Here is a 12,031-nt window from a genome sequence, read left to right as displayed (position 1 = left end):
AACTCTGTGCAAAAACTGATTATATAAGGAACTGTTTGACTTAGTGTTTTTTGAGCCTTCTTAGCGATTGCTTGCAGTCTGTGTTACTCTGTTGAATGCTCCAGTTTGCAAACTAATAAAGTGTGAATTTGCTCCAACTTGTCTCTGTCTCAATCGTTCCCTCGGCACGGGACCGGTGCCTGCTCGGTTGTATGCAGAAAATTCCACCACACAGCTGCGCCACAACCTAAAGAAAACTTACAAAAATGAATCCATTTGCAGTGAAATTTGAATCACTCAAAAAACTTTTTTTTTTTTTTTTAATTATTTTCCAACAAATCATATTCTAGCGTAATTTTAAGACAACTGTGAAAGAGCCAGTAATCAATAAAATAGCAGTCTATCCAAACATTTTAATAAATCAATTACCGGTACGGTATGTAACACGATTTATCAGTTTGATTCATAACTTGATTTAGTTAATATTGAAACATACATCAAAGTACAAAAACAAAAACGTATTCATCATAGGCATCAATTGAATTTTTAAATGAATGTTATTACAAAACTTAGTATGAAAACGTTTCTACAAAAGAAAAAAAAAACAAAACATTCCACCAACTCAAAACTGAGCCCAGGGTAAGAATGCATTCAAATTCCTGTAGCTGCTTTTTTTTTGTTCTTTATACTTTCCAAAACGTATTCTTTGGTAGCGGATTCGACATATTGTACTTTTTTTAATACTGAACACAATGTTTACATCTTGTCAGAGCTCTCGCTCTACATCCCGACTACAGTTAGGCAATCTGTTAGCTCTGGTTTGTGAATTTCTGCTTTGACTGACAGTCCGCCAGTAACCGCCTTGTAAAACTTTATTTTTCTATAATTACAGTTGCCGCTGAGGCCTCGTTCTCGCTATTAACAGAAAAAAATACATAGGTCATTGCTCCCGCGGCCCACCTTTGGGCAGTGGACTACAGTTTGGGAACCCGTTTTAGATAAATGGTATATAAGTACAATCAACATAGAAATAAACCATGTATGAGAAAAATCAATCACCGTTAAGGATTGGTCAGTTTCACGTAATGTTCGCTATATACGTCACCCTGTGCATGTCAAAGTCTTTCTATATGTTTAATAGAAGTTCCTCAGTACAATTTTAGTTTTTGTGATTTATAGTATACACGTCATGTATGTACAACAGAAATCAGAACGGCTTTGCTGTCCTCTTGCCCAAACTGCATATGACCTTTTTATTACAGTAAGAGACACCCTGTTAACTTATACTATAGTGTTTTGATCTCTTGCACTGACACATCACAGTTGGGGGATACCAGCAAGTGAATAGGTAAGTCATGCAAAAACAGTATTTTTTGTTTTTTAATGAAAATGTACTGTACATTAAAACCGTGCTTATGCTATGCCATTTTGTTTAAAAAAAAAAAAAAAAAAAAAAAAGCGTGACGACATTTTGGTTCATTATAGTTTATTAAAATACAGAAGAGGGTTTCCAAAAATTAAGGTGCAGTTACCACAAAACAACATTGTTCCTATAAATACATTTCACAGAAGATTAGAAAAGTTGGAGCATATTAACAAGGTCAATTTGAAGACATTTGCTAAGAGTGACGAGAACACAGGAGTCTTGGGTCTGCGTTCTTCTGTAGCACCCAAACATACCATACCAAATAACTTGCTTATTTTGCATAGTAATGACAGTTAACAAAAACCTCTGCTTTGGTCTGCAAACTTAATACGTCATTCCTTGGAAGGCCGATAACCACCAACCTTCTAAAGGCGAAGCCCGTTTGGGAAGTGCAACAATATCCTGGCATTTCTATGGTTTGTTGGGAATGAGAAAATTCAGCTTGGGAAATATCAAACTAAGGAATGGGACAAAGCGCAAGTCGAAGTAGTTAACATTCTCCTTTCCTCCTGTGAATCTGGTAGCTAAGCTGCAGACAGATGCATGTTAGCTAACAAGATTATATATATAACATTTCAAGCAAAACATCTGAAAGTTGCTCTTCTGTTAGTTAATAGGAAACTTGTACAATATATACAGTATACTTATATTAACGTATGTCCACATCATACTGGATTAAGGCCGGATGAGAACAATACTGACATTTTTAACACTTGTTTAGCAATGAAACTAAGTAATGAACTCACGAGCACAGAATCTCTGCGAGTCCTGGAGATCACACTAACCTGACTAGTATGAGCACGTCACTAAACAACTGCCAGACTTCTCGAAACTCCCTGCATCTGAATGTTCACAAGTCACCTGTATCCGTCGTCATTAAGACTGGAGGCACATACAAAAAAAAAAAAAAAAAAGCTTAAACTGACCTGTATAATATACTGCATCTTTTTTACGATCTGAAAAAAAAAAAATACTGTTCATATGAAACAGTAGAAATAAGAATCTGTAAATCAATATAACTTAATTTCTCAATGGTCTACCACAGTAACTGCTTTCTTGGGAAGCCAGCTATTGAAGCACACTCCACTGGCAGACAAGGGGAGAGGGGGAGTTGTTAACATTGAGTGTTAGTATTTGTCCATTCGAGATGGAGGGGAGGAGCACAATGTCAACATCCTCCAATAATCTGGAGCCTTTGCGGTTCTTTTAACACAACGCAGGGGGTTCCCTCCTTTCAGCTCTCCAAGGCATCCAGGACTTTCATGATCTGTTGTTTAATGGCTTTGGTGGCATCGCCTGCATTTGGTATCAAGTACCTAGTTTGGAATGAGAGATAAAGTTAATAAACAGTGATCCAAAAACATTTCAGTAGATTTGCCAACCATAAAAAAAATAAACAACACAATATATGATTTATATATGATGAATGCCCCGATTTGCAAACAAAAGTTGATGCATTACCTTTCGACAGCAAGTACCTCCACTCCCGAGGAGTTGCTGTTTCCGAATTTGAAAGTGATGAGTTCTGGGTGTTTCTTCTTGGAGGTGATCTTCACCACAGAGTTTAGGGCTTGTCTAGACTGGATGTAGGTGAACCCCTTGCGAGAGGCGATCTCGCGCAGGCAGTACATGTGCGTCCCCGTCACCAGGAGATGGCTGGAGAGGAACAAATAAAGAAATTAAATGCTGTTCGTGAGTTTTATTGTCAAGCTGGGTGTAAGAATGGGTGTACTGTACTGTAAATACTACATCAAATACCATAAAACTTCAAATAATTGCCAGGTTTCAAATAATCACCTGTCTCGAAACACGACGGGTCTGCTGGCAAATATTGTAAATAAACGCTGGAGGCGTTTAATTGAAGTTTTACGATATATATTGATTTTACACACACACACATGCACACACTAGTGGATAATTACGGGATTTGGTGTATAGTGTCAAAGCTTCATGGCCAGGGTTCATACTTTTACATCCCAAGATGGCTTTTGTTTCATTCCAAGACCGAGGAGGTTTAACCTGGTTTTACCCCAGGAGGGTCCTGCCAATAAAACAGTCAATGCCAAGCTAGTACATTCACACCCTCTTTGGTGCAGAATAGGCAACGGGCCCTGGAAAGGAATGCAGTTTCTCAATCTGTTTATGAAGAAGTCCTACCTGGGGAACATGTGGCCAGTCTCCTTCACCTCATTGCAGGGAAAATGGTGTTTGATATCCGGTTTGTTTATCCAGGTCTGGATGTTTACAATTTCCTTCCGATCATCGTCAGACATGGAAGAGCTGTCAATCTCATCTGTAGCACAACAATTACCTTTATTTTTGTTGTACTGCACATCACCACAAGCATTGTACATAAAGTCCATTGTGCATTGCTAACCTACAGATCTATTTCAAAGATTTCCTGGGGATGAATTCGCAAAGCATTTGCGTGTATGCAATTTATTTGAAGTTCAAAACTACTTGTGTTTAAAAACTGCTGGAGCCAATGCTAGTAAATTACCTTTTTTGAGAAATATCAAAACCCACAAGCCCCCTTCATACAACAAGACTGCCAGTGAGCTGTTTGGACCACTGGGATGTAATGTAATTCTCACCTGTGTCGTATTCCTCTTCATCCCCGATGCTGAACACTGGTTTTACGCCTCGGTATGGCTTTCCTACTCTGTCACTGCTACTCACATGCCTATAAATTGATAGCAAAAATATCCAGTTCACGAGACTTGTTGTGAAATTAAAGGTAGTCTGAAACAAGGGCCTCCTCATCACCACTTCCACAATCAGCAGTAACAGAGTCTATATCAAGGCACTGCATATTACGAACATCTGCCTCTGTTTTCACAAGATTAAAAAAAAAGTTATCAAAATGGTGAATATATCAGTAACCTGTGTCCAAAGTTATTTGATTCTCTTAATTGTAATGAGGTCAAAGTTAATTCAAAATGTGTATTTTATTCCCACCTTCAGACACGTGTCTGAAAGCTCCTGTACTTTTGTCTTTGGCTATTGAAATGTGACACAATGTGATGTTTCCAGGGACCACAAAAAAGTAGGTACAGGAGAAGGTCAGAGATCTCATGGTGCCCTTGGAAACACGGACACCCCTTGATCCAGATATCGATGCCCCCTCTGTTCAGTAACAGAGGCTTCCATTTCGAATATCTGTACTAAACAGGAATGCAACTATAAACAAACAGACATGCCTGGTCTTGGTGAGAGGAATGAAACTGTAAACAGTCAGAAGAGTTGTCAGCAAGTTGAAACAATTCTAAAAACAAGCAGACCACAAACACTAAACTAGATAAACAGAAAAGTTGTCACCCCTCAGAAGTGACACACTGCTATGCAAAAATCATAAAAGCAACACAGAAACAGCTAAGAAAGTGGTCAGTGCACAGACTCCCCCAAAATGCTTTTCTATTGTGGCAACACAAAACAATGCAGTAATTAATCAGAATGCATGTATGAAACCCCTAATTTACACTATAAAATGTTCATAGCTGAAAAAAATGCCATAGGGCTGTTTGTTTAAATGAAGTAAATGCAGCTAACAAAATAATTCCCGAAATGTACCTGTTGAGCACTGCTGTTTTGCTATATAATGTTGGTCTCAAGTGTGCAGTTTTTTAAAGAAACATATTACAGTAAACAGGTATTGTTTTCAAACAGGATATCTGGTACTGCACTATCCATGCTTTCAGAGTGTTGTACTTCCTTGGTCATTTCACCTGGTGAGTGAAATTGCACCCACCCCTTCAACAGCTTCTTTCCTGTCATTAACCAAGCAAATGTTGCCCTCTTGACTGACATGCTTTAAGACAATAACACACATTTCCAGATTCCCTGTGAATAAGGCCTAGAAAATTGAATTTTCTTTTTACTTCGTGCAGTACCAGAGATAATGTTTTAAAATGAAAACCTGCATTTACTTTAACACCAGTGTTTCTTTAAAAACTTCACATCTGAAGTAGCAGTAGCAAACAGAACTTCAAAAAACAGGTACGTTTTATGGAAGTACTTTGGTAGCTACAATCACTCTAAGCATAAAGTGGTTCTCCACACAGACAAATGACACTGATAAAACATACCTTCCTAGCTAGAGACGGTGATAGCAGTGCAGCAGTGAAGAATCTTGCTACAACAACTGCTAACAGACAAAGAGCACTATCCCCAAGATGCAGCTGCTTACTTAGAGAAGTCAGTAAATATTTAAATGCACAGGAGCCAATGCCAAGCTTTTGTTAGTGAGTGAAGAGCCTGAAGGAAACAGCAGTGACATTCAAGACAAGGAGACCCAATTGTATTTAATATCTGGATTTACCAGGACTGCGCTTTGTATAATAAATGTTGTTAAATCCCAAGTGAAAACCTATGAAGCATTTAAGCTGCTTGGTCTTCCAGGCTTGCGATTGTCACTGCTGTGTTTGTCACAGGCAGTAATGCCAGGGGCTCATGCTTGTGAAGACAGACACTTTAAGATGTGGAGGTTCTCTGTGTTTTCTTACCTATCCGGAACCACATTTTCTGGCCAAGGTAGATTGAAAGATATTCTATTGTGAATTAAAACGTTACAAAAGATTATTAATAAATTGAAAATAAATATCTCTCTCACTTTCAGGAGTGCCAGACTGACATATTTCTTAACACAGAAGGGGCTTTACAATGGCCATTTGGTTTTGGATTTGGGCAGGGTTTTTTTTTTTTTTTGTGCTACATTTGTAAATTCACTTTTGTTTGTAAAAAACTAAATCAGTCTGACTCTTGGGGTGTGAGATATTTTAAAAAACTGCAAAAGATCACAGAATTCAGCTAAAGAAATGTATCTCCAACGAAAAATTAATTAATCCTTTTACGCTAGTATACAAATGTAAATAAAAAAAAGCATGATTCCCACGTTTAAACTAGACTACATTTCTTCAGCTTTTCTCTTATTTTATGAGCATTTAAAATGTACTGATTTATTTTATTTATTTATTTATTTATTTTTTTTAGTGGAAGAGTTAGTAACTTATAAATAACTATAAAAACAAATATAACAAATATGCCCTTCTTCCCTAAATAATTACCAAAATGTTTGACAGAATAATTTGCCATTTTATGCTCTTGTCTTGTATCAATAAATCACAACATTACGCTGCGTACTCTGCAATGAAGATCAGTGAAATGTAAAAGTGTAAAGTTCGGTCCAAGAGAGGCTGTATTACCTTTCAACCGGGGCAGACGTGTTCTCAATGAAGCTGATCACTTTCTCCTTCACGTTCACCGACCTGGACTTCAGGGCAAACGTCATTTTGTTGACCAGGGACTTCACTCCCTTCCCATCGCCCGAGCCGTTCGGAGACTCACCCTACATTGAGAAGAGGAGTCAGAAGATGCAGCAGAGGCAGGCACGGATCCTAATTTTAGGGGATTGGGCATTCAGAATGACAGGTAGCAATTCCAAGAATTTTCGATCGAGGTTCAGAAAGAAAATTGAAATTTAAATATGATAGGTGCTGACTGGCATGTAAAATAGAATTTGTGATTGAAAACCCTGCCTCTTTGTATTGTTTATATTCAGTACCAGTCAGGGGCTATTAGAAGGTTGTACATTAATCACATTATACAGCTAAGGCACACATTCAATCAACTTCATAGCTTCTTGAAATGGAAAATCTAACACTTTTACTCCTTCCTAGTGAGCAAGCAGAGAATTAAAGTAGTATACAGTTTGAAGGGCATAATCTAGTTCAGTGGTGCGCAAAGTGGGGGGCGAGGAGAGTCAGTAAGGGGGGCGCGACTATGACTTAAGGGGAAGTTCTGTAAAAAAAATAAAAAATAATAATAATTAAAATAAAAAAGGGATAAGGATAGAACATTTTAAATAAATACATAAATGACAGCTAATTAGTCCAAGTTCTTACCTTTCAAAAGTAGCCATTGACGATTACTCTACGACTAATACAACCGGAGAAATTATGTTTGAAGTGACCAGTGAGAGTGAAACTGCAGTGAACAGAGCCGAAATTGCAGCTTCCATGTATGGGGCGACAAGTGTAAAAAACAGCACTGAAGTTTTAACAGCTGTTTTTTTGGCTCTCGGAGTTTAAGGGCAGCTCTGCAGCATACAATTCCAAATCAAGCGTGTCAATGGGTGGGGGCTTATTTGCATGTTAGCTTCAGATTTAGCTGGCAATATATATATTTTTTTGTTTGTGAAAACCCAGATTATTTTTTTCAAATTTAATTTCTGAATGATAATGTTTTTCAGATTTATGTTGTAAATGTTATCTTTTTTTCTAGAGTTTTTGTTTGGGTGCTTAAAAAAATGGTCCATCTGTATTTGGTTTTACTATATTTTTGAAAATAAGCTTATATTTTTTTTTATATTCCGCATTTGTTTTCTTTATAGTGATATAATAAAGGTCAAGGATGAGTAATTTGGTAGAATTTTGTGTTTTTGAGTGTGTGAGTTAAGTGTATCGTACCTGCGGTTTATGACCATTTGCTTCAAATCGTCAGAAATTCGGGCATGAACTTTCTCATTTCCGACGCACGACTGCAGATCATCTTGAACACTTATATCTGCCCACAGATAAACTAGAGCCTGCACTTCCACAGCATCCCAAGGCTGATCTTTTCTCTCATCACACTCGCTGCCCGGCATGTCGTTTGTCTTTGTGGAGTGTACTGACTGACGCAACATAATGACAAAAATCCTTAACCCGGCCTCTGGCTCGGCTCTCAGCCGGATTCAGATGTCTTGCGAGGCCGGAGTTTCATGGTTTGGTTCTCGCTCGGCTTGAACCACCCGTACCATACTGATCCCTCATGGGTCGGATGTGCCAGTGGAGAAGAGAAAGGTTTTATTGCTTTGGTACTGTAGTTCAGCCCTGCAGTTTAGTTGTTAGATTCCCCTGACATGCATACTCACATCAGCAGGTGAGCTGATGCTGCCTCTCGATCCTGAAGTGCTCACAATCCAGTGGACATAAACATTGTCAGGACCCTCAACATTAATGTCTGCCAAGTGTTGCTGAAGTGCTGCAAAACAAAACAGATTGGCACCCTGTTTGGGCAAACCGTGCAGAATGTATACACTCTATAATGTACAAGGAGCCAGGGGAGGATCCTATTGACCTGCGGCCAACAAGCTAAAGTAACCTTAATGATGAGTTAACAGACACAAACAACACATACAAGGAGTGGCAATGACCTACATCAACATACTCTGTTGTGCTTTATTGTTAAAACAAACAGCATTATACAGCAAATAGTTTGAATCAGTTTTTGAGCTGGTACTGGGTAAATGATTTGCAGCTTTCATTCAGCCCATTTCATTTGAAATCATACTGCTTCTCTTCATGCAGCCATCGCATCTTTTATATATTTAGATTAATAAAACACAACAAATAATGTTTTAAATATAGCTGTGACAACTGCATTCCAGCATTCTTTTCAAACAGATCATTTTATAATGTTATTTTTTTACCACTGTTTTTTAGAAAAACTGTAGTGAAAATATTACATGCTGGGTTGTAAACATATCAGATATGCTAACTAGACAAATCAAAAAGGGTCACTTAGTCAATGTTAACCATCAAGTCTCCAAACTAACAAGCAAGGGAAAAAGAACTTACCCATAAACCCTCCCTTTGCAATACTGACATACTCCTTGTTTTTCTGCAATGAAAATTGAAAATATGAAAACATGACTAATGAACATTTCCCGAAAAGCATACTTCTGTCACTTTCTAGGTTTGTAACATTTCATTTATAAAACATACAAGTAAGCCTGATGTCCTTCCTAGCTTATTAACCCACAATAAAAAGTTACTATAGATAAGCCACTTCACAGAAATGGACTTACTCTGCGAGTTACAGAGCAGACAGAAAGCTTCACTTTAGTGCACTGCGCCTCAATTAGGATATTTCTATAGCCGTGGTACAAACAGAGTTGGTGATCACTGTCAGTAGTTTTCTCAGAATGGGTGTGAAATTGAAACCTTGCACACCACAAGCGAGTGTCCCAATCACTATATAAATGATTCTTGTTTAAAAGGGGTAAGAATTGTGCCAGGGCAACACAGAAAATAGTGTAGGTTACACTAGCTTCCCCTGCCTCCCTCCCCGCCGCTCTGCCTGCCCTACCTGCAGGAAGTGAGCCAGCACCATGTTCATGTACATGTCCTCCTCCTCCCGGCCGCTACCCATGAAGCACAGGTGCTCCCCGCTGGCGATGGAGCCAGACTCCAGGGACTGCTTCTGGGCCTCCAGCAGAGACTTCACCGACAGGGCAAACTCAGCGGGGTTCTGCAGCATCTGCAACACAAACACAAACACCATCCACTTCATTCCCAGTCACAGCCGTGACCGGTACAGGAGACTGCATTTTCAACATTGCAGCATTCTATAAGAAACTAAGATAAGTGGACAAATGTTTCAGTGTACTGAAGATGGCACTAGCTTGAAATGTTTGTCTACTTGACTAGATTGTTACCCAAATGCTGATTGAGCCTTTTGTAGCTATGGATGACACCAGCCGCAGCAATGCAGAGCCAGAAAAACAGAGAAATAAAACAAGACCAACAAGATATTTTAGGTTCAAATTTGTAGTAACCTGTATACAGAACCCTGCCCAAATCATCATCATCTTTGTATTTAGTGGTTCATGTTTAAGCCATTAATACTGGATTTTGAACACAACATGACCATCATGTGATTTATTGGTAATGCTTTCAAAACATCCTGTTTTTGTGGTTTGTGAAGAAGCTTTTAGGAATCATATCAGCACTGTATTCGTCCTTTAATAACTAATTCCAACAATAAAAAGGTTCACATAAAGATAAGAGGCATTATCTTATTTTTGTAAGTACTAGTCTTGAATTAAATCCTATTTTTTTTTAAATTAGAAAATCACCTGTACATTTCACAAAACTAGGCTCCTGTATTCTGGTATGTGTTTGCAGATTACCAAGTCATTCAAGGTCTAGCACATTTTAAAAACAAGAGAAAGCAGGACCAGTCTACTGGTGCTCTTTGTATATAGCATCAACCCCACTTTCTCTGAGCAGCAGCTGTATTTACCAGGTCTGAGTCCAGGTGGAAAGCCGTGGAGAGGTGTCCTGCGTTGTACTGCTCAGCAGGCCGGCAATCCACCACAAAGAACCGCACACTATCCTGCAGTGGAAATCAACAGACTGTTCAATACAAGCCACGATTATGACTGAGCACAGGCTAACAAGTCTGTTTGTATCATACATCACTATCAATTAGATCTATCAGCAGCATGGAAAAGCAGATCACCATGACCTACATACTGAACACCATATGTACAAAATGGAAGTGTGACACATACAGGTTTCTCCTTATACCCCGAGATACCATTTAATTGTTCTTATTTAACCATGTATTACAAAATCTAGGAGTATATGTTATTGTGCAAGATTCAAGCTGATTTCCACCACTTAAGGTCAGAAGCCCACTTTTTTTTCTGTCAAAATATGTATAGTAACTCGACAGTACTTGCACACTTAAGTTGTACCTTCTTTCCTTAGCTGTCTTCCACAACGAAATCCCTATGGTCACAGGGACATTCTTCTGGGTTTTTTGTGTGCAGGCATTTTTTTTACATTTCGCCACAATTCAACTGTAATACAGCTTTAAATCCCGCTAACAAGCCTCCATTCCTGATTGTAATCTCGTTTTAAATCTCGCAAGCAGAGTCTCCAATAGAAATGTAGGAATGTGCTGCCACTCAGTAGTTGGGGTGGGTTTAAAGTATTCAGAACGAATCAATGATAGATACAAGCCAGGAAGGCGGGACATTGCCCCGCAGCACTGGGAAATGTATTTATTATTTTTGTAGTAAGTTTTATTTTTTATTGGGTAAAGTCAACGTGAATTGATTAACCATTTCTATAGTTTTTCCTGTGTTTTCCAGTGTTTATTGGCTATCCACCCATTTATTTATTTTCTTTGTATCGGTGGGGGGGTGGGGGGGAGGGGCGGTTATTGGGTTTTATCGGTTAAAACCGAAATCAGAAGCCCTACCTATACTCTGCTAAAAAAGTGAGTTGCACTTGAATGACACATCTCTTCAGTGACTGTTGGACTCCTAACTGTCAAGAAATGACAGACTGTCCAGACTCACCCCCTGTAGCTGGTTTGCCTGCAGGATCTCTGGTACCGAGACAGGCAGGCACAGAGCTTGGCTCAGGTCCATCTCCTCATCTTTCAGTGCCACCAGACTGCTGCCAAACAGGTTCTGATTATCCTACAAAGATCAAGGTAATAAGGGAAGGAAAAAATTAACATTAACAGAGTTCAAGAAAAGAAAAAATGCTATTTACTTTAAATAACATTCTTGCATATTGGCCAAATAATACAAATCTCAGGTTACTGTAGCACTGGTTTAACTTTGGGGTTTGTACCTTTCTCAAAGACAGCGGCGTCTTGCTGTAGTAATACTGAGCCAGGGAGAAGAGATCCTCCATGTCTTCAACCTCCAGATGAGCTGGCGAGGTTTCCAGCATCTCTGAAGCACAGGAAATACGCACATCAGCATCCTTCCCATTGATCAATACAGCAAAGCTAACTAGCTCTCACAGTGCAGCCAGAATGCTTGTTTTCTTAATCTCTGAACACAGC

At 38.8% G+C, this 12,031-nt stretch overlaps 1 protein-coding gene across 3 annotated transcripts in view; it reads right to left on the bottom strand.

Annotated features, from left to right (window-relative positions):
- Positions 1 to 1,448: 1,448 nt before the first annotated feature.
- Positions 1,449 to 12,031, bottom strand: part of LOC117405937 (TBC1 domain family member 23-like) — a 28,526-nt gene continuing 17,943 nt past the window's right edge. For 2 of the 3 annotated variants that reach the window (XM_034009477.3, XM_059030193.1), the window contains 12 exons: positions 11,815 to 11,918; positions 11,535 to 11,657; positions 10,469 to 10,561; positions 9,533 to 9,703; positions 9,022 to 9,064; positions 8,316 to 8,425; positions 6,607 to 6,749; positions 5,908 to 5,952; positions 4,000 to 4,088; positions 3,563 to 3,698; positions 2,867 to 3,061; positions 1,449 to 2,721 (listed from right to left, as the gene is read on the bottom strand). In XM_034009477.3, coding sequence (XP_033865368.2) covers positions 2,640 to 2,721; positions 2,867 to 3,061; positions 3,563 to 3,698; positions 4,000 to 4,088; positions 5,908 to 5,952; positions 6,607 to 6,749; positions 8,316 to 8,425; positions 9,022 to 9,064; positions 9,533 to 9,703; positions 10,469 to 10,561; positions 11,535 to 11,657; positions 11,815 to 11,918 — 1,334 coding nt within the window. In that variant the 3' untranslated portion in view covers positions 1,449 to 2,639. The remainder of the gene's footprint in view (positions 2,722 to 2,866; positions 3,062 to 3,562; positions 3,699 to 3,999; positions 4,089 to 5,907; positions 5,953 to 6,606; positions 6,750 to 8,315; positions 8,426 to 9,021; positions 9,065 to 9,532; positions 9,704 to 10,468; positions 10,562 to 11,534; positions 11,658 to 11,814; positions 11,919 to 12,031) is intronic. The other variant, XM_034009478.3, reaches the window with a different exon arrangement.

This window comes from Acipenser ruthenus, chromosome 9, assembly GCF_902713425.1.
Source record: "Acipenser ruthenus chromosome 9, fAciRut3.2 maternal haplotype, whole genome shotgun sequence".
NCBI classification, from domain to species: Eukaryota; Metazoa; Chordata; class Actinopteri; order Acipenseriformes; family Acipenseridae; genus Acipenser; species Acipenser ruthenus.
Note: the sequence above shows the minus strand (reverse complement) of the source record. Positions and strands in the feature narration are given on the sequence as shown.